At 53.1% G+C, this 22,783-nt stretch overlaps 1 protein-coding gene across 1 annotated transcript in view; it reads left to right on the forward strand.

Moving 5' to 3' along the window:
- Positions 1–22,783, forward strand: part of LGR6 (leucine rich repeat containing G protein-coupled receptor 6) — a 147,441-nt gene that overhangs the window by 58,753 nt on the left and 65,905 nt on the right. Inside the window, exons 3-4 of the mRNA XM_041422531.1 lie at positions 6,842–6,913; positions 18,021–18,092. Coding sequence (XP_041278465.1) covers positions 6,842–6,913; positions 18,021–18,092 — 144 coding nt within the window. The remainder of the gene's footprint in view (positions 1–6,841; positions 6,914–18,020; positions 18,093–22,783) is intronic.

Here is a 22,783-nt window from a genome sequence, read left to right on the forward strand (position 1 = left end):
CTCCAGAGACAGGAGAGGCTGCGCCAGAGGCTGCACAGTCCCAGCCCAGGCACTCACCAGACTTTCCCTCCAAAGAAAACCTGCACAGATAGAGGTGTTCAGAGCTGGGCCTCACACAGGCAGGGAGCAGCCCAGAGTTTAGTATGTCTCCTCTTTGTTTCTTTCCTTTTTTTCCCCTTCTTTTCTTTCTCTCTTTTTTTGGCAGCAGGAAGATTGTTTAAAGTTGCTAATAAATTCCAGTTAATGAAGCCTGAAAAGCCAGAGCTGGGAGCCAAGAGAAACAAGAGCAATCAGTACAGAAGGAATAGAAAGAGATCTTGAAAGCCGGCCTGGGAATAATAACATGTTGAAATGTGTTTGCCGGCGAGGGCTTTGTTACCGCGCTTTGAATCCAAGCACGAGCGCTCGGTGCCAAGAAGAGAAACTGCAGCCAAAGGCAGGTGTTCATTGCCATTCACCTCTTGCTTCGGGGCACAGCGGCAAGATCAGACCCCTTCCCAGCCACTGGCTCTTTCACCTGCCTCTTCTCGGGCCCCAAGGGCAGAGGGACTCACCGTCATGGGGAGCACAGTGCAGCAGGCTCAGCACCACGCGCTCAGGACCCGCCGTCACCTTCTCTGCCAGCCTGGGGGACAATGAAATGGCACGAAAGCAAAATGAAATAAAATGCAGGCATGGGGGCAGGGAACGTGAATGCAGCACCTTCTTCTCCTGCCTTGCACCTGTGAGGGAAACCCTTTCTCATTCCCCTTCCCATGTGGGTCCAGTGGAGCCATCACAGCTTATGGGGCACCAGCGCTGCTCCTGGCTGCCCTTGCCTGCTGTTAGGGCACCCCCACCCCTCATTAGCTTCCCAGCATCTGGAACACCCACTCTGGGAGGGTTGTTCAGCACAGGCTCTCACTCCAAGGCAATGTCACTCTTGGAGGAGGCAGCACTATAGTGATGCTGGCAGTGGGGCATGACTCTTTGGGAATGACAGCTCCTCCCTGGACTAGTGCAGCGGGCTCAGCCCCACGCGCTCAGGCCCCGCCGTCACCTTCTCTGCCAGCCTGGGGGACAATGAAATGGCACGAAAGCAAAATGAAATAAAATGCAGGCATGGGGGCAGGGAACGTGAATGCAGCACCTTCTTCTCCTGCCTTGCACCTGTGAGTGCAAGTCTCATTCCCCTTCCCATGTGGGTCCAGTGGAGCCATCACAGCTTATGGGGCACCAGCGCTGCTCCTGGCTGCCCTTGCCTGCTGTTAGGGCACCCCCACCCCTCATTAGCTTCCCAGCATCTGGAACACCCACTCTGGGAGGGTTGTTCAGCACAGGCTCTCACTCCAAGGCAATGTCACTCTTGGAGGAGGCAGCACTATAGTGATGCTGGCAGTGGGGCATGACTCTTTGGGAATGACAGCTCCTCCCTGGAAGTGGGGCTGGCATTCCTGGGCAATGCTCACGTGTGCTGGCACTGGGGTGAGAAGCTGCTTCTGGAGCAGTGCAGTAACATGTCTGAAGTAGGGGACTCCTGAGACAGCAGCTTTGGTGGGGTTCCATGACACATCAGGCTGCACAGGTCTCATGGAGACACAAATGGTTGAAGGGCCATGGCCTTGTTTTGCCACGCTGAGATTTGGAGGCAGAATCACTGCTCCCTTGGTAGTCACCTTGCCTGGCTCAGCCCTCCGTTTCCAGATGGCCATAGCTGAAGAGCTGCAGCTCTGAATTCTTGGCCTCTCTGGTTTCCCCAGGATTCTGCACGGCCCCCGTGCAGAGAAGGCAGCAGGGTATAACTCACTGGCAAAAAGGAGACCAGCTCTGGTTGGTCCAGGACTTTCTGTCTCCCTGGCTGGCACCAGTCCTTGGCAGAGGATGGTGCTGCTCATCAATTCAGTGGGTGAGCAGAACCACAGAGAGAGATAAAGGATAATTCCTCTGATGAAGCCTTCCAAAGCTCATCCCTGTGCATGGCGTGAGGGCTGTCCTTAGCACTGGCTAAGGTGCAGGTGAGGACAGGAGACAAGGGCTTCTAAGGGGTTGTCTATCATGAACATTGACCAACGAGGCCAAGATATTGCAGCTGCCCAAATCAAATTCAAAATGTTTTGAAAATTTACAGATTTCCATTCTATTTCTACTCCATTTAGACCAGGGAGAGTGTTCAGCAACTGAAAAATCCTTGCCAGTTGGGATAGCTGGCCCCAGTTTTCCTGAAAACTATGATCTAGGGTACCCCAGGTGGGGCACCAAAAGTAGAGTCAAAAGTGAAAACTGCTCTGAAGATTTGGAGGGAACAAACAGAAAACTTTGCAGTTTATAATATAAAGAGATGGAGTGAAGGTGTTCAGTGTCCTGTTCATTAAGGAGCTGTGTCTTACTAATATTACTTGGCAAATGCATCCAAACTGGCTTGCATATGAGCATTCATGTGGGTTGAAAACTGGCTTGAGGACCATAAACAAAAGAACAAATGCGATCAATCTATCGAGTTGGAACAGGCATTTGAGGGGGGTACAGCGAGCGGGGCTGGAAACAGGCACAGTCTTCTCCTCAGGGATGGAGTGAGACAGCAGAGACCACATTAGAGGCATCTTCAGGAGATACCAGACTAGGACCAGCTGCAGATTCCTGTGTGAAGAGTCCAGGCCTGGCCCTTTTCTCAAATGCACCATGTTTTCACTTGTTGACTTAATTGGCTTCATTCCTGCTTTGCACCAGCACAAGAACAAACTCAGGCATGACAGGGGGCCTGTGGTCCCCTGTGTGCCCAGGGGAAGGCCCAGGCTTGGTGTGATGACACAATTTAGGCAAGAGCATGGAGAGTCTGGGCACACTGCCTCGAGAGGGTGAGTGCTTGAGAAACCAACCCGAGCAGGAGATCAAAGGGGCAGCCGACACGCTCAATAAAAGTTTGGCAAGGGGAGAATTTCACTGGGATATGGACACACATGTTTGTCCTGTCCTGCCAATGGGCAACGTTCCTGCCTCCTAATGTGAGTGATAAGAGCATCACCGAGCTGCCTGAGCACCTGACATGAGCGATCTTGCCCAGCACAGCCTTCGGGCGTGCCATGGAAGTTGTAGCATGACCAAGAAGCCCAAGATACAGGAGGGCTGAGCCTGTGGTAACTGAACAGCAGCAACCATATGGTGGTAAACCATGAGTTTGTTCCAACTTGGAGTGTATTGGGAATGCAGATCAAAGCCTGGAGGAATGTTCCCAGAAATCACGGGAGTGGTGGAAGGGGAGGCGGGGGGGCAGAATCTAAAATCCACCACGAGCTTTCTGAAGCAAGCCAGCCACATCCAGCTGTCACCCTCCACCCTCCCCTTTTACCTGCCCCTTCTCTCTTCCTTCTGTCAGCCACTGGAAATCCAGAGCTTTCTCTTTCCCCAGCCCTATGTCACAGTGTAAACTTCAGGAGAGCAGGACATAGCCCTGAAACAAGTCTGTCCCAAAAAGAGCCCTGAGCAGGCCTAGAGCTGAGCCCATGTGCTGTGGACCAGAATTTCAGCCCTGCAAGAATAGCTCCTCTTCCCTGTGCTTAGGGCAAAGGCAGTGCCTTTCTGTCCTCCTTGGTGGGGTTATTCACCCAAGCCTCCTCCACAGAAGGAGTAAATTAGGAGCTGTCTCAGGGGATGTCACACTGGCAGCATCACTCCAAATGTTATTGTTCCATTTTAAATGGAAAGGAAGGAACCATTTCACTGCATTTCCTGTGGGATCTGAATTCTGCAGATATATTCAATGGGTGCCTGTCTGCCAAGCAGGGGAATTTCTGGAGAGTTTGAGTGAGAGGGACAGAGGGAACCAAGCACTTGGAAGACTGCCAAGTGATCATGGACAGAGGAAGGGTCACACACAGGAAGATGTTTATGTCTTGGGTCTCTTACATGAACTGGCACAGGAGTTAATGGCATGAAAACGAAGATGGTCAGGAAGAGGCTCCAAGAACTGGAGCCCCTCTGCTCTGGAGCCAGGCTGAGAGAGCTGGGGGGGTTCACCTGGGGAAGAGAAGGCTCCAGGGGACCTCAGAGCCCCTTGCAGTGCCTAAAGGGACTCCAGGAGAGCTGGAGAGGGACTTGGGATAAGGGATGGAGGGACAGGACAAGGGGAATGGTTTCCCACTGGCAGAGGGCAGGGATAGATGGGATATTGGGAAGGAATTCTTGGCTGTGAGGGTGGGCAGACCCTGGCACAGGGTGCCCAGAGCAGCTGTGGCTGCCCCATCCCTGGAGGTGTCCAAGGCCAGGTTGGACAGGGCTTGGAGCCGCTTGGGCTGGTAGAAGGTGTCCCTGCCCATGGCAGGGGGTAGAATGAGATGAGCTTTAAGGTCCCTTCCAACTTAAACAGTTCTGTAGTTCTATGACATGTTTCCAGTGATCACCCTTGACAGGACACCCCAAAAGCTCACCCATTCCTCATCTGCTCTCAGACAGGTGGCACAGCCGTGCTCCTCTGCCTGGAACCCCTCACTGCACCCCCTGCATCATGCAGCACCTGTCCTGGGAGGTCTAGCAAACCTCCAAACCCACACCTCCAGACCCTATGTGCATGCCCCAGCCATGCAGCCCTCTAGGAAAGTGAAAACTCAGCCTGTGTGCACAAACACAGACATGCCCAGCCCCTGCACAGAAGTGGGCATAGCCCATCCTGGACCCCAATGACACTGTCAATTGCCTTGGGTGGAGAGTTCAGAGAAGTGGTGCTGGTTGGTGCCTCCCTTTGTGCCTGCTCCTGGCTTGGCATGGACTCCTAACCCTGGGGAGAGGAGCTGGGCTGCCTCAGTAACAAGGAGGAGGCAAAGGTGTGGAGAGAAGAGCCAGAGACCAGAGGTGGCCCAGGGACAAGGCACAGTCTGGTGAAACACGGCCAAGGACAGAAACATCTGCAGCAACAGTGAGGCATGGGGCCTTACCTGGGGCTGGGGATGCTTTGAACCTCTAAATTCACCTGTGAAACCTCTAATTTCACCCAGTGAAACCAGGGCATCTACCACAGAGTTATTTCCCCCCTTATGTTCTGGGTTACCCATAGTGCTGAGGTGCCACCAGCTGGCTCTGCATGTGTCCCACCAGCATCTGGGGCTCTCCACCACCCTTCTGAGGCCAGCAGCCCCAGCTTGGGCTCCATTTAAGCTTCACATTCCTCTCCTGGTAACCTGGAGGTTCCAGATCCATTCAGAGACCTGGCAAACACTCAAACACACCCAGGGAAGTGAACAGAGAGGCACGGAGCTGCCAGAAAAGGCACACTGAGCCCGGGGTAGGTGTGAGCTGCTGGCAGCCCGGAGCTGTGGGGAGGTGAGGACAGACAGCCAGGGAGGAGGATGCAGGGAGCAGGCTGAGGATGCCGTGCAGGAACACCTCCCCTCCAGGCAAGCACTCCAGCCTCCCGGACAACACTCCCTCCCATGTGGAAATCAGCAATCAAAAGCAGCAATTACCCCAAATCACAGCCCCTAAGTGACAAATAGCCCAGCCTGCCAGGCAGATCATGTGCTGCAGGAGGCAGGTTCCAACCTGCTCACACACATTAAAGAGACGACCCTGTGCTGTTTATGCTGTCAGAGGCCTCATTATGGGAGCGATTTGCTCCAGATTCCCGAGGGGAGGGAGAGCTCAGGCACCCACACAGCCTGCTCTGCCACAGGTGAGCCTGGCTGCCCAGAACACCTCGGTCCCCTCGGTGACCTCTGCAGAGCCCTGGTTCCCCTGCACTCTGCTTCCAGCCAGGATTGCACTGCTCAGCCTCCACACCTGTCTCCTTCCCCAACAAAATGCCTAAAAAGAAATGAGCTTCGTCAAAGTTTAGTGATTACCTTTGCCAGGTCTGTGCCCAACCTCTTGGACCTGGTTTGGACTTTCTGTGAGAGTGCAGATGAGCCTGGTCACAAAAGATGTTCCCTGGTGACAAATGATGCTCCCTGTTTCTGTTTTGGAGATGCCATATTCCACTCCAAGTCAAGTAGACAAGCTTCTTGCCCAATTTTAGTAGCAATTTAGGGTCTTCATCTGGTTGTTGAACCTGTCTTTATGATTTCTGGCTGATGGGTGCTGGGACTTCATCCATATTTGTCCTCAAAACAGGAGCAGAAAGAGAAAAGTCACCTCTTCTCTAGGTCAAGCCTAGATTCAGGAGTCCTGGACTTCAGTCCTGGCTCAACCACATTCCCCCACCATAGTCCTAATGATAACAGTGATGCAGTTTCTAATGGCAGTGAAAAATGCAAATACCTTTTAATTCCCCAGCCTGCTTTGGGCCTTGTTAAATTTTGAGTTCTAAGATCAGGTGACACTGTACAATGGCAAATCCCACAGGTTTCCTTCAATAAATTCTTTCAGTAAGTTCTGAATGTTCTCCCCTGCTCTTTGGTCTATGTCCCAGATATGTCCCATTTTTCCATTGTGATGTTGCTTTTGCTTCATCTTCCTCTCCCATCCCTCAGCCCTCATTCATCAGCCAGGATTTAGGGACAGTCCAGAAACAGCTCTCCCTGTTTTCTCCCAGAAACTGCTCCAGTCTCTCTGCCAAGGCCTGGCATGGAGCAGGGTCTGTAAGCTGGGCACTACCTGTGCTGTAATTTCTGTGCTGTGTCTATCCAGGAAATGGCTTTAAGCCATGAGCTGTCTCTGGAAGCTGAAAATGCTGGATTCGGGTCTGGCAGGAGCTGGGATTTTCTTTGCCTGTTCCTCAGGCTGGGTGAGGGGATGATCCCAAGCTCAGCTCTCAGGTGCTGCAGCCTCCTCTGGAGGGGACAGTGGCAGGATGGACGAGTTGTTAAGCCTCTGCAGACAGGGGACTGTCATCACAAGGATGTTGACACATGACTGCCTCTTCTTTTCACTGCAGACGCCTCTCTGGAAACCAGATCTCCAAGATCCCAGGGGAAGCTTTCTCTGGCCTCTACAGCCTGAAGATTCTGTAAGTAACTCACTCCTCTCTGCAGAGCAATCCCTGTCCCTGCCTCTCCCCAGCCCCTGGCACTGGCTGTGAGCAGGGACTTGCAGCCATCCCGAGGGGATGCAAAGCTTCAAGGTGTGGGGTCAGGTGTTAAACCCACCCTGGCAAACATGCCCTGTGGGACTGGGGAGCTGTGTCCCAAACCACTGACAGAGCAGGTCCCCCCAGGGCACACTGTGCCCACAATGGTGGGCCTGGGAGAATCTGCAGAGGTTCACATTTTGCATAAAACTCACCAAACCCCCCTCAAGTGGTGTCCCCCAGATGTGGAGTCCAGACCCCAAACTGGCCCCATCTGCTCTGCTGCTGTGTTTGGGCTGGGTTGGAGCAACTCAAAGATCCCAGGTAGATGGGAAAGGGGCCCGTGCTCTGTCCAGCTCAGTTGTCCTCAGCACAAACCCCTTCACAGCCCAGGAGACCTCTGCAGGGCTCTGGAGTGACCTGGGAAAGGTGGGATCCTTGGGCAGTGTGAGCTGAGGGATCCCCCAGGGCTGATGGAGGCAGCTGGACCCAGGAGCACTGCAGCCATCAGGGATCTGCTAAACCTGCTCAATAAAGGTCACTGCAGGCAGCACCCACCCCTGGCCAGTGGGGCAGGTCTGAGAGACAAAGCTCCTCTGGAAACTTTGCGAGCCACACTCAGCTGAGCTGGGTGTGCTGTGACACCTACACTCACACCTTCCTAGGGTGTCTCACTGCTCACAGAGTCACTCTGCTTCTTGTGTCCCTGTAACAGTCCTCAGGGTCTGTCCAGGATGTTGAGGTGGGAGTCCCTTTCTCCCTCAGGAACCATCTTAAAAATCTTCTGCAATAAACATTTCATCCCCAAGGGGATGTTTTGAACTCAGCCACAATGTGAAATTGTTGTAGCTGGTCCAGTTTATGCAGAGAGAGCAGGTACAAACCTGCTCCCAGGATTAGAGAGTATAAGGCTGTTTACTACGTCTTCTGAAGATGTAAAGTATGAATCCTGCCCTAAATCTCAGGGCTTAGAGATTTATCCATCCCCTGCATTAGGCAACAAATCAAAGGAACTGAGGAAAAACCGCAGCTCTCCCACCCAATTTCAACAAGAGGAGCCTTCTGCTCTGGGGACGGGGAGCTTTTCAAGGTGCTTTTGATCAATTCTATTTGTGTCAGGCCCGGGTAAGGGTGAATGCAGCGTGACTGGAGCAATGCCTCCTTCAGAGCCCCGTGGGAAGGGGAGGGTGAGCTCTGCCCTCCTGCCCCAGGACAGGGCTCTCTGACGCAGCCACAGGCAGCACCAGCAGGGACACACTCAGCAGTGACCCCAGAGCCAGGAGAGGAGTGAGGGATCAGGGCATTTCCATCTGGAAATGGTTGCATGGGGAAGCTTGCTCCAGGCTGTCCTGTGAGAGCCTGGGTTGGTGTCCTCATGCTGCAGGATGAGCTGCCTTGCTCTCAGCCAGGCTGTGCCAGTGGCACAGGGTGGCATCTGGGCTGTCATGTCCCTCTGGCTGCAGCCCTGCCTGAACGATGTGCCTGCTTAGGGGCTTGGTTTAATGGTGGAGCTGGCAGTGCTAGGTTAATGATGAGACTCAGTGATCTCAGAGGCTTTGTCCAATCTTAATGATCCTGTTGTGATCCTCTGGCACTTACCTGACCCCAAACCTTTCCTGAGGATGTAGTAGCCCAGCCACAAGGGGAAGAGGGTGGATGCCCAGCCACAAGGGGAGGAGGGTGGATGCTCACAGTGACTGGTCCACCCATGAACCTCTTATTTAACAAAGTTCCTGCTTCCTAAAAGCAGGGGCACTACCAGACCCCATGTCACTGGGAGCATTTCACTTTCCAAAGACTCTGGTGGTTCCCTGGCCTGTCTGCAGTGGAATGTTGTGCTGCAATGTGCTCTCACCAGGAGATGCTCTGATTGCTTTCTGCAGTGTTTCTGTGGGCTCCACTCCAGTGAGGTCTTTGGGGGAATGCAGTGGCAGGTCCCTGCATCCTCCAGGAAAATCAGTCACTGACCTCCACCTGTGACCAAAAACCCTCATCTTCTTCCCAAGCCACAGCTCAGTTCCCTCTTCCCTTTGCTGCACTTCTCTGTACCCCATCCAAGCCTGCTGAGGGTCAGAATGTACTGCTGAGCTGGCTCCACCAAGATCTCCCTGCACCCTGAACCTCTGAGACTGTAAATATAAATTTCAACCTAAAAGACTGGGAGGAGTTTGGGGCTGCTGGGGAAGTGCAGTGCTTTGTAGGATGCTGTTGTTATGGACACTGTGGTACTACAGAGATAAGGGTGCAACCCTTAGAGCTGTACATTGGTGTAAACTGGTGCTTGTGCAGTACACAGAAGTGTGCCAGGGAACTGGGGAGCACCAGACTGGCCCCAGTTATGTCCATGTGCAACCACACTGGGAGAGGACAGCATGTCATGGGACGTGAGGTGCTCACTGCTCTCCAACCAGACCAAACCTGTGCTCTCTTAGGGCCAGTGTAACCATTCCTGCAGTCACGTGCTTTGCTTTGCACTTTAATCTCCACCAAAACCACACAGATAGGGAATTTAATCTCCACCAAAACCACAGAGATATTCCCCTCTCCAGAAGGTATCTGGAGATGGGACTCTGAAGACCCCATGAGACAGGAAACATCAGAGAGATGCAGGGATGTCAGGTGTTAAAGGAGAGGAGCATGGAGGAAAGTCCTGTCTCCTCACTCTAGGCAGAGGCAAAGCATTGAGTTTATACATAACCATTCAGCATTCTGCTGAAAATCAAGACAGAAGAGAACTCAGAGAGGGCAAATGGGCAAATCACCCTGCAGGCTTTACACTGAACTTCCCTGGGGGTGTTGGCCAGTGAAGGGCTGCTGGACTGGGACCCACCTGCACCGAGACACCAGCTGTGATGCTTCTGCTCCTCTTGATGCTGGGCAAGCTCTGGCCATGCCATGCTGTCCCACCTGGGCCCTGCCCTGCAGGACACGAGGCAGCAGCAGAGCAGCCAGATGACAACAGGCAGAAGGAGAAGGAAATGCCCAATCCTTGCCTCTGGGGAACCTAGAATAGAAACTGCAGGGCTGCTAGAAGAGTGGGATTGATGGGGCTCCCCCACCCATGTCCTCCTCCTGCAGCTCCTGTGCACAGCTGGTCCCTGGGCAGCACAGGGGGCTCCGGGGGTCCTGCTGCTCACAAGGGCCACTCCAAGCCTCTGGCACTATGGCACTCACAGCTGCCTGCCCCCTCAGCTCCTCTGATGTGCCCCTTCACAGCCCCCTGCCCCTCTCACCTCCCTCTTCCCCTGCCTGGGGATCTTCTGCCCTCCTGCTGGCTCTGCTCACGGGGCAGCGAGCACCAGGAGCTGCCTCACTGCTGCTCCCAGAGCCCGTCCCACAGGGCACATGCTGCCAGGCTGCTGGCACCCCTCTGGCATGGCTGTCACCACACAGCACGTGGGGCTGCTGGCTGTGAGCCCTGGAAGTCCAGGGTCATGGGCTGTGCTTCTCCTTCCGTGCTGTGCAAGGGTGGTGAAAGCCCAGTGATGGATCCCGTGGGTGTTCTCTGCAGCCCACTGGGATGGAAACCTCACCCAGGTGGGCACCTGAGCCACAGGGACCAGCACAACCTCTGGGGCTCCTGCTCCTGCAGATGGATTTGTTTCTGCAGCCAAGGTGTGCTGGGGAGGTAAAACCCTGGGGTTTGTCCTGCATCCCAGTGAGAAGGATTGGGAGTCTGGTCATGAGCAATGAGTCATCTGAGCTCACTTAACCTGAAAGAGAGGGGAATGAGGATGGACACAGACCTTCAAGGACAGGCTGCTGCTGCAATGAGTCAGGAAATACATATTCTCCATATGTGAAGACAAGGAATAGCAGGTTTTGGAGTAGATGGCAACAGGGATATTGTATTTATAGATATGGGTGCTGTGTCCCAGGCTGGCTGAGGTTTGACAAAGTGACAGGAGTAGCTGTGGTTGGGAATGGCTGCCCCAACCACAACCAGCTGAAACCTAGGGCATTCAGGAGCTGACTCACAGCAGGGTCAAAGATCTTCCCTCTGGTGACAGGGGGGTCCCCTGAGGAGGCAGGCTGATATCTGGGGATGGAAACAATTTTCTTAGTTTAATTTTAGTGTGCTAGAGCCCTAGGCTAATTGCAATCATGTGCACAAGTAAACTCTCAGATGCTTCTTGTGCTGTCAAGAGGCCTGGTGCTTTCCCAGTCTTTCCAGAGAATCAGTTTGTGTTTAAAAAAGGATGGGAAACACCCTGGGAATTCCTCCACCAACCCGCCTGTGCAGATGGTCTCTCCCTGCCCTCAGAGTGAATCCCAGAGGTTCTGGAACCTGGAGCAGATTCTTGGCTCTGCCTCCTCTGGCTGCTTCACTGCACAAAAACCACCTGGAAAGTGGCCATGAAGATAGGCCTGTGCAGAAACCATGCAGGGGTACACCCAGGGAAGCAGGTGTGTGGAGACTTGGAAGGGAGCAGGGGAAGAGCCAAGCTGCCCCACTACAACAAAACATTGTGCCCCAGATCTGCTGGGATGTGCTGAGATCTCCATGCATGGAGCCTGGAGCCAGCCAAGGGCAAGGGGAGATGTGGCCCCCTCAGCCCCCCTCAGACAAGGGCAGACTGACAGGGTGGATGATCAGCAGCAGTAGCTGGTGCTCAGAGGTTTTCTCCACTGGCAGGTCCATCCCTGTGCAGAGAATTTAGGAGTGCACCTCTCCTGGGGGCTGCTCTGCAGCATGGTGCACCCACCTCCTCTCCACAGAGCTGATGATCCTCAGTGCAAGCTTCATTGCCAGGATCATTGGAAGCCACTCCACAGGCTGTTTTGACCCCTCTGCAAGCTCCTTCCCTTTCAAAATCAACTCCTTGGTCCATGCTCTCCCAGCGTTGGAGCTTTCCAGGGTGGCAGAATATGCTGCTTAATGAGAGTATCTGGAAAACTGCAAGCTCTTTCATCCTTCCAGACCTCCTCATGAGCTACCGGGATGCTTCTCACTTCTCAAGTGTCCTGGCTGGAGCTCCACCAGCCAGGAAGCTCCCATCCCACCTGGCCATTAGGCTGACTTGGGCTGCCACAGCTTCCCAGACATCCCACCCTTGCTCAGGTATCCCTCCCCAAACGCTGCCCTGCACAGCCAGGAGTGCCCCCGCTCTGACTCCTGGCTGAACATGCTGCAGCAGCCCCAGGGCTTACTAGCCAAGAAGGAATCCCACACCAAACTCCACAGGGAAAGACTCCAAGTGCAACCACAACCTCACCCCAAAACATGGAGGGCAAAATGCCTGGGTGCATCCCCTTGGCTGCAGACCCTGCACCCGCAGCAGGCCCACCCTGCTGCTCCACTCCTCAGCAAGCCCCAACCAGCCTGTGGGAGTGTGCAGACCCCGTGCTGCCCAGCCTGCCTGCACAGCCTGGGGTGTGAGCACTGCCCAGCAGAGCCCTGCACTGCCCAGCAAAGCACTGCCCAGGGTGTGAGCCCTGCACTGCCCAGCAAAGCACTGCCCAGCAGAGCCCTGCACTGCCCTGCCCTGCCCAGAGTGTGAGCACTGCCCAACCTTCTTGCACAGCCCTGCACTGCCCTGCAGTGCCCAGCACTGCCCAGAACTGTGCAGAGTGTGAGCACTGCACTGCCCAGCACAGCTTGGGGTGGACTCAGCACTCAGCACTGCCTGAACCCCCTCCCAGCACACACTGCCTCAGCCCTGCCCATGATTCCTCTCCATGAACAGGTAGGCTGGACAGGAGCAGCCTTGTTCAGCACATGCCACATCCCCTGGATGGGCCCTACCCAGTGGCCACCTCACCATCCCCTCCTCTTTTCCTCCTGAGCAGTGACCACAGGACCTCCTGTGGCCCAGGACAGGTGCTGACTCGCCTGGAGTGTGAGCACACATCAAACATCACCAGAAAAGTCAAGTTGCCCCAGGATGGAGGGTTTGGAGGTGGCTTGGCACACTTCAGAAATCCCTAGACAGACCCTACATCTTGGCCAGCCCTGAGCCTGTGCAGTAGAGAAATGGCTTTGAGACAAAGGGAATGGTGTGGCCCATCCAAGAGACGCTCCCATTGGGAGGGAGAAGGAACGTGCAGAGGTTGGAATGCCTTTAATCCCCATGCATGGGCTCCAGGCACAGTTGCCTCCAGCAATAACAGCCCTTTGACTGTGCTGGCTGAGTCACTTCAGCCTCCCAGGATGGGGACATTTTATCATGCACAGGCCTGTACCTCTGAGGGCTGTGTGTCTGCTGAGGCTCTCTTGTGCAAGGATCCTGGTGTGATGGGACCCGATCCCAACATTTTTCTGGTCGTTCAGGTGTGGTCCCTGCCAACAAACAATCCTCCTACTTCTGAAAATGAAACCTGACCTCTGAGGAGCTGGGATTTATTCTGGTTCCAGCCAGACTGCTGTGGGCAGCATGTGGAGTGTCCATGTCTGCAAGCCCCAGTACCACCTGAACAGTGCCAAGCAAGGTGACAATGCTCTATCCACACCTGGGTTTGAGTCATTGCTGGTCTGAGCAGTCTTTGCTTGTCATGTTCATCAGTGTCCAGAACTGGCTCATCAACCAGCAAGGTCATAGAATGACAAAATTGGATGTGAAGCAAGCTTAAGGACCACACCATTCCACCCCCTGCCACTGGCAGGGACACCTTCCACTGGCCCAGGTTGCTCCAAGCCCCAAACCTGGCCTTGGACACTTCCAGGGATCCAGGGGCAACCACAGCTTCTCTGGGCACTCTGTGCCATGCACCTCACCATCCTGAATAAGTTCTAAGAAAATTAGACTCAGCAACTGAGAAATCACATCAACTAGACCAGGATTGCTCTGTGGGCACAAGAATTTGAGCTCTGACTAAGGTTGTCTCTAGGCTGCTGTGAAGCAGCACCTTGCTGTAGGAAAGCAAATGAAATTCAGGGATTTTGTTGGAAGGCAGGAGCTGAGGGAGAGGCAGGAATAGACAGATGCTGATAGACAAAGGCTGAGGCCAGTATGATCTGGGATCTCAGGGTTGCTGTGATTTTGTGGACTGAGGTCCAGCTTCACAGACTGTCTGTGCCTCAGGCAGTCACCCTGCCTGGGGCCTGGGGTCCACACAGATGCTGCATCACCATCCCTGCTCACACCCTGGAAAGCAGGATACTCCCTGGGGGGAGCAGGAATCTAGGGGGGACAGTGTCTGCCCCAGGCTTTTAGGACCATGAGTCAGGTTTGCAGAGTTGTTCCCTCTTTTCAGTGCTGTTGACATTAATGTGCAGTGACCTCTTGAAGCAGAATGTGTTGGCTGTTCTTGGATGCTGCAGGTGTTCTCCTCAGGGAGCTGCAGCACTGTCTTCCCTCTTCTTATGCAAGAGCAGCACCCCAAAGGGCAAAATGCCACAACTTAGAGAGGGACCCAGTAGCCCTGTCCCAGTTTTTCAGACACCCTGCTGTCCTCTGAACCCTTTTGCCATCCTCCTCTTGTAGCACTGCCCAGGCACCCTGGTAGGGAGCAGCCCCAGGAAGGAGGTGACACAGAGAGGAGGTGTGACCCTGCAGGTGTGTAGGATCATCCACCTGGAATCTTCCACCAGGTTTTGGTACAATTATTATTTTGGTACAATTACCCTTCCCAAAATCGTGTTTTTTGTTGTTTATGAAAAAAAGGTAATATGCAAGGGTGGTTTAATGTGACATGTAAGGATTGAGTGCAGTGAGCAGGGCCTGATGGGGACTGTCCTTAATACCAGACTGTAAGAGAAGCCATCCTGGGACATCCAGGGATAAACACAGCATGTTTTCTCCTGCTAAAACCTGAGCTCCCTGTAAGAAAAGTTGGAGCTTTCCTGAGCTTGAGGCTGAATGAAGAATTTCTTGTTTAATACCAGGGTGGCCCTCTCCCTAGAATATTATCAAACTCTGTTTGGAATTGGGTTTTGGTTTCTCTGTGTCATGCTCTGATGATGAGTTATTGGATTCATTATGTGCAATGTGAAGAAGCACTGGTTCTTGTCCCAGTCCCAGCATCTGAAAACTTCTCTAGTTGTTCTGCTGCTGTGAAAAACAGCATTGTCCACCACTCCAGTGGTTTTTGAGGTCTCTGAAGCATCTTCCTTAAATATTGTTTGTCTGCACCAAAATGGCTTCATTTTGGAACAAGTCCATGCTGATGGTGGTCTGGAAAGTCTCTCAGTCTGTTTTACTGGTTGGAGAAGGGACTTGTAATAAATGGCAGGCAGCAGGATCCAGCAGAAGTGTGACAATGGGCTTTGCTTTAGTGCTGACTTCAGATACTTCCAATGATCAACACTAAACACCAGGCTCAGATTTCAGAGAGCCACTGAGATTCAATGTTTGTCCCACCAAAACCCTGAAAGCATTTTCTGAAGCCCCACTCTCTATCTCTCTGTGTCCAGCTCTGCATCTTCATGATTTTTAACAGACATGAATTATTACTCCACTTCACTAGGCTGCAGGACCCAGGGTTTTACCTCCCCAGCACACCTTGGCTGCAGAAACAAATCCATCTGCAGGAGCAGGAGCCCCAGAGGTTGTGCTGGTCCCTGTGGCTCAGGTGCCCACCTGGGTGAGGTTTCCATCCCAGTGGGCTGCAGAGAACACCCACGGGATCCATCACTGGGCTTTCACCACCCTTGCACAGCACGGAAGGAGAAGCACAGCCCATGACCCTGGACTTCCAGGGCTCACAGCCAGCAGCCCCACGTGCTGTGTGGTGACAGCCATGCCAGAGGGGTGCCAGCAGCCTGGCAGCATGTGCCCTGTGGGACGGGCTCTGGGAGCAGCAGCGAGGCAGCTCCTGGTGCTCGCTGCCCCGTGAGCAGAGCCAGCAGGAGGGCAGAAGATCCCCAGGCAGGGGAAGAGGGAGGTGAGAGGGGCAGGGGGCTGTGAAGGGGCACATCAGAGGAGCTGAGGGGGCAGGCAGCTGTGAGTGCCATAGTGCCAGAGGCTTGGAGTGGCCCTTGTGAGCAGCAGGACCCCCGGAGCCCCCTGTGCTGCCCAGGGACCAGCTGTGCACAGGAGCTGCAGGAGGAGGACATGGGTGGGGGAGCCCCATCAATCCCACTCTTCTAGCAGCCCTGCAGTTTCTATTCTAGGTTCCCCAGAGGTGAGAATTGGGCATTTCCTTCTCCTTCTGCCTGTTGTCATCTGGCTGCTCTGCTGCTGCCTCGTGTCCTGCAGGGCAGGGCCCAGGTGGGACAGCATGGCATGACCAGAGCTTGCCCAGCATCAAGAGGAGCAGAAGCATCACAGCTGGTGTCCTGCTCCTCACACCCCCAGCAGTCACCCCCAGGGTCTCTGTTCTTTCCCAAGAGCACTTTTGTCCTGCACTGGCTCTCCTGTGATTCCCACTACCCCAGCAGAGCTGTAAGCCAATGCCCAGCTTTTATCCCTGTTCATCTATGGAGCCTTTCCCTCAGTTTCCCTCTAGAATTCTGCATTTTCCAGCTGCTCTTCCACACCAACCTCTCTCCTCATATGTGCAAGTTGTTGGCAGAAATGCCAGGTGAGATGCTGTCCATCCTTAATCATGTTCTTCATTTGGAAGGGAACCATTTATTAAGTGTGGCCTATCTGCTGCCCTTTTGTACCAAACACTGCACTGAATGTCAAAATTTAACATTTTACTAAAGAAATGCTTAAGTCATGGTAGCTGATGTCTATTCTTTCTTCTCCATTCTTATGCTTTTTTACCCTTTTTTTAAATAGAAAAAAATTTTGGCACAATTCATTTTTCACAAGCTACTACTGACAGTTCCTCATTTCCTTGCTCTTTCTTCTGTGTTCATACAAATAATTTACTGCTAAGTCCCCATTTTCTTCCAGAAGTCAAAGAGTTTTGTGCCCTAAAGCTTTCCTTTTTTAAAGGATGTCTCTTTCCAACTTTCCTTCCATGTCAGAACTCTGAATCCTTGGCAGTAAGGCTGCAGTCACTGCAATGGGGAGGTTTCTTGCCTGCCTCTCTGCTCTTTGGGCTGCCCCTCACCTCTAAGGCTATGCCCTGCTCCTTTGACACAGCAGTAAATTATAATAGAACCCCAAGCAGCATTTCCTTTTTCATGCCATCTCCAATTACTCTAAGAAGGTTTTGCAAAGAGAAGCCTCAGAATGTAAAACCTTCCCTTTTCAGGCACTTCTTCCCCTGGCCCAGCTACCTTGCTGAGATGTGTCTGTTACCCAGGGGAGCATGTGTCAGTGATGTCCCATTTCTGGAAGGAACAAAGTTCAGCACAGAGGGATGTCCAGAGCCAAGAACAGCATTTGCAAAGATGCTGAGATGATGACAGCAGTAAACTCAGATGTGTGGTGCTCCAGTGGGTCAGTGAGAGAGAATTGTGTCTGAAATAGCTCTTGGAGTGTGGTTCTCACTCTGCCCCCATCCCTAGAGCTGTTCAGACACCCAGCCCTGGCTGCACTGTCCCCTTTGTCTCCTCCTTTCCCATCACCTGTGTTGGTGTCCCCATGTCCAGAGCCCTCCTCCATGTCCTACACCCACTCCCATCTCTGAGGGCTCCTCCTGGGTCCTGCCTGTTCAGCCCAACAGCCCCAGGCACCTGCTCTCTCTGCAGTCTCTGATTTGCTTTTTCCACAGCAGTTCCAGTTCCTGCTGCCAGCTGTGCCAAGGCTGTGAGGTCCCTGAGCAAACATCTGTGAGCAGCTCTTACCCTCTGTTCCTGCTGTGCCACAGTGGGGTAGGAAAGCTGCCCAGGGCTGGTTTCCATCCTCTCTGGAGGGAACACTGACACACACAGCAAAGGACGCCTGACTCCAGGATAAATGTGGGACAGCCTTGCTCAGAGCACTGGAGTCAGTCTGGGGTAACAGATGCACATCTGCAGAGCAGAGGCCCCTCTGTGCAGCACCAAACTCACCCCTTGGCCCTTCTGCTGCACCTCCTGGGCCACACTGGGCTGCAGCTCACCTGCCAGCCACCTTAAGCTTGCTTAAGAGCCCTGGCTGGCCAATGTGGTGCTTTCCAGCTTTCCAGCAAGAGCCCAGAACAACTTCGGAAACAAGCAGCAACATCCTCCATTTCGTGTCAGGCTGCTGTTGTTGGGTTTTTAACAAAGTTTTCTTTTTTCTAATTATAGGATGTTGCAGAACAATCAGCTGAGCCGCATCCCTGCAGAGGCACTGAGAGATCTTCCAAATCTCCAATCTCTGTAAGTCATTAAAAATCAATGCTGCGAGCTGCACAGTCCCTTGGGGACCCCAGGCTTCCCAGCATTTGAGTCATTAGTTCCTTTGTCAAGGATGTTCTGTTCCTTCTTCCTTTTCTTTTCCAATTTATTCAAAGATTACTGTCACTTAGAGTGGAAGGGAGGGGAGGGCAGTTTTCAAGGAAGAAACACTGTCTTGGTAGAGGATGTTGAAATTACAGCTCCCCATGTGTGCATTGTGATGAAAAGGCCACCAGAGCCAATGCATATTTCAAGGAACCTTGGAAAATATCCACCCAAAGAGTCTCTGTCCACTGCACTATGGACCACAGCGGGGAAAGGACCTGCCAGTGAGCACAGAGGACACTCTGGGCTGTCAAAGTGCAAGTTGGGCTGTTTTACCCAAATGGAGAATAATCGTGGCAGGGTAGAACTGCTTTAAAGACTTTAACAATTCAGCCCTGGGAAGAAGCTGAGGCTGTGATTGTGTTTTTCCTGTAAAGGAGCTGTACCCACAGCAGGTCTGTGTTCCTGTGTTCCCTAAAAATCACACGACTTTGGAATTCTGCTGTTTTCCTGCGTGTGGGCAGAGTTGATACCAGAACCTCGGAGTGCCAGTGGATTTAGGGAAGGTGTGTTCGGTGCAAGGAGCACAGCTGAAGCTTGTAAGAGCCTTCTGAGTTGGGCTGAACCACTGAAAATCTGACCTTATCCCTTAATCCTTAACTTCAGTCCTAGACTTACACAGCCCTTTTATCACAGAAATGTTAGCTGGGAGCCGTTTCTGGCAGTCTCCTGCTTGGAGCAGGACTATCCCAAATACTCAGGGGGGCAGCTGCAGCTTTGTCTCTCCAAGGACAGAGATTCCCCTCTCCCTGGTAGCCTGGGGCTGTTCTTCCTGGGGAAGAAACTTTTTCTCAAGTCCAACCTAAAACTCCTGGAAGGCAATTTGTGGCCATTACTCTTTGTTTGATCACCTGGAACCACCCTGAAGGGCTTGGCTCCATCATCTTTGGTTGCAGGTCCCTGGCAGTTCTCCTCTCAGCCCCTTCTCTGCTAAGTGAAACCAACCCTGCTCCTTCCACCTCTGCTCATGGGGCAAATGCCCTGGGACCCTGGCTCAGCCACTAGCCCACCACTGGAGCTGTCTCATTCCCCTTCATCCTCCTTATACTGGGCACCCCAATACTGGGCACAGTTCTTCATGTGTGGCCCTCCCAGTACCCAGTAGGAGTTTCTGTAAATATTAATTTAAATATTAATTTGCAATGGGGGTGTTGGCTGTGCAGGATATGAATGTTCTTTCTGCCAGAAGAGATTTGAAACATTTGTTGTTGAAACATCACTGGCACATGGTTGTGGTTATTATTAAATTTTGTTGACATCACTCTGGCAGCAGTGCCAGAGTCAAGACCCCCACTCCAGGGATTTTGAGATCAGGTTGTTTTCCAAGTGACTTCTCTTTCATGGGAAGCATAGCATGGAAGGTTGCTGGTTCTTGGCTTCTTTTCTGTCTCTGTCAGGGTCAGGATTGAAAGTGTGTGACAGCCAGTGCCACCAGAGCCCACGGCTGCAGAGAGCCAGCCTTGGCTTCTGAAGGTTCAGCTGCTGGCACAGCCAGCACTGCAGCTCTGGCCACCAGTCCTGGGGCATTCACCACTGCTGGGGGGCAACCTGGGCTAGTGCTGGGAAGGCCACATGCTCCATCTCCTCAGCCCACAGCCCCTGCCAAAATACCACAGGGCACGTGAGAAATGCAAACCACCCCAAGAAGACACTTGCAGCACTTTGGGGGACGTTTAAGGGGCAGGGTGGGAGAATCCCTTGTGTGAATTAGCACTGAGGTACCTGCTCCTAGTGAATTTTGAGGCCACCTCACCCAGGGTGGTTTTCCCAGGTGTCCTCAAAGTTGGGTCAGTGGGAGCTAGGGCCAGTTGGGATCCAGTGCTCTTCCTGCAGAAACTTCAGAGTAAAAGCAAATTTTTGGAAGAATTCAGCTGCTTTAGACAACCAGAGGGAGACTAGGCTTGGAATAGAATCAGAGGGTGAGCATCTGGGCAGGTCTGGCTCGGACATGCCTCATGCCTGTCACAGCAGGACTGCTTTCAAGAGCTGCAGCCACAGCTGTGTCCTCCTTGCCCCCAGAACCTGCTGTCCAAGTTGGTCACTTCCCACTCAGTGTCCAAGGTGACCAAGCAGGGACCTCCTGCCTCTCCTGAGCAGCCCTGTTCCTGTGCATCAACCTGTCTGGGCTGCTACTGCCCCCTCAGAGCTTCCCTCAGCCCCTCACTCCTGCAGTGCACAAGCACCCGTGCCTGGTCCCTCTGGGCTCCCTCGCTCCTCCTCTTCTCACCATCCATTTTTAACATACCTGATCTCATTCCCCTGTAACAGAGCCACATCTTCTGTGCCTTCCCCAGCTCTTCCTGAGGCTCAGGATCCTTTCCCTGCCCCTCATTGTTTCTGAATCCTGTCCCAGACCCAGACTGGGCACAGGAAGGACTGAGACTGTGATCTCCCACTCCTCCCTCTATCTTAAAAAAAAACCCCAAACTGTTGGGCCTGACAAGACCTGAGTTCAGGATGGGAAAGGCACCAACACCTTCTGGCCTGCAGAACTGCTCCATCCACTGCTCCCAACTGCCCCTGCCAGGCCCACAGCATATTCACCAGCCACCAGGCACAGTGGGAGCAAGTAAGTTCAAAGGAAATCTCCTGCTGGGAAAATAAATTTTTCATGGGATGGGGTCTAAAGTCCCCCTCCAGCGAAGTGAGCCTCCATACACATTCTCATGGTCACAGAGTGCCCAGGGCTTCTTTAGAATCAGAGCACAGCATCACAGAATCATCACTGTTGGAAAAGACCTCCAAGATCACCAAGTCCAAGCTGTTCCCCATCCCCAGTTTGTCACCAGACCAGAGCACTGAGTGCCACATCCAGACACTCCATGGACACCTCCAAGGATGGGGACTCCACCACCTCTCTGGGAAGTCCCTTCCAGTGCCTAACAACCCTCTCAGTGAAGAAATTCTTCCTGATGTCCAACCTGAACCTCCTCTGGCACAGCGTGGGGCCATTTCCTCTTATCCTGTCAGATTTACACAGGTGACAGATTAACACCCTTTTTGGAAGACCCATTTGAGAGCTGGCAGAGCATATAAAAAACTAGAGATGTGTACTGGGAACAGCACAATCCCCTGTAGCAGATCTGTTGGGACCTTAAAGGTTACCTCATTCCAGCCTATTGGGACCTTAAAGGTTACCTCATTCCAGCCCCCTGCCACGGGCACTTTCCATGAGGCCACATTGCTCCAGGCCCTTTGCCAGCCTGGCCTTGAACACTCCCAGGGACAGGGCAGCCACAGCTTCTCTGGGCACCCTATGCCAGTAAGATTAAGAGTTCCAGGAGAAGATTTCTGTAACAAACAGCAAGCAGCAAAACGTGAGTAACTTGTGTAGGTGTCAATCAGTGAACCCACCTCACCCATCCCGTTCTGTCTGTGCTTACAAGGGTTCAGGGTGAAGGTGTGGGACATCAGTCACATCCCAGCTGTCACTTCTGCATGTGTGCCCCTGAGGCTGGCCCAACTCTTCAACCAGCTGGGGGGCAGTCTCTTCTGGAAGCAAAAGTTTCCAAAGTGCTCCATGCAATGGAGAACTCTTCCCTGTCTGGGATGGTTAAAGGAAGGGCAAAAAATGTTTCTCAGAGGGATCCTGAGCACAGCTCACCCCAGGCTGCAGTGAAACCTGCCCTCAGCATGGAGAGGACAGGAGGGAGCTGTTCTCCAGGATGGGTATTCCAGAGGATGGTTATTCTCCAGGGGAACAGGCACAAGCCAGCTCTGCCTCGCATTAGGACCACACCAAACTCCTCTTCTGCCTCAAGCCTGACTTCTTTAAAGTGTGGAGGGCATGTGCAGACAAAGACGATGATTTGCACTTTCATATAATCACAGAATCATCAAGGTTGGAGGAGACCCTCAAGATCACCTAATCCAGCCACTGACCCAGCACCACCACATTGACCGCCACACCACATCCCTGAGTGCCACATCCAGACACCTCTTGAACACCTCCAGAGACAATGACTCCACACCTCCCTGGGCAATTCATCCCAATGTCTAACCACTCAAAGAAAAAATAATTTCTAATGTCTAATCTGGATCTCCCCTGGAGGAGCTTAGGGCCATTTCCTCTTGTCCTATCACCTGAGACATGGAAAAGAGCCTGACCCCCACCTCACTCCTTTCAGGCAGCTGTAGAGAGCAACTTTCTCCTCCTCCCACTGAAGCTGCCCTGCAGAGATTCTTGGGCTGGGTAAGGTCCCAAGAACCAGGTCTGGTGACACAGCCCAGTGTGGCTGCAAGGCTCAGCCCTGCTGGGGGTGGATGGGGCATTCTGAGCACACACAGAGTGTGACAAGGTGGTGCCACTGCTGTGCCTCACACTGGGGCAAGCATGACCTGGACAGCATCCTGGAGCTCACCCTGTGCTGCTCCCCTGGGGGAGCAGCCAGTGCTTGCAGAGTCCTGCAGTTCTTCTAGCTCATGCTCAGAGGTGCTCTCCACCCATCAGGAGTGGCACAGCGTGGACAGCACTGTGTCTGAAGGGAACACAGGGCTGAGATGCTCTGCTTGGTTTCTACTGCCATGGCTTCTCCAAATGTGGCTACTCACCTCAGACCAAGAGACTC

This window comes from Onychostruthus taczanowskii, unplaced genomic scaffold, assembly GCF_017590055.1.
Source record: "Onychostruthus taczanowskii isolate IOZ18803 unplaced genomic scaffold, ASM1759005v1 scaffold74, whole genome shotgun sequence".
Classification (NCBI taxonomy): domain Eukaryota; kingdom Metazoa; phylum Chordata; class Aves; order Passeriformes; family Passeridae; genus Onychostruthus; species Onychostruthus taczanowskii.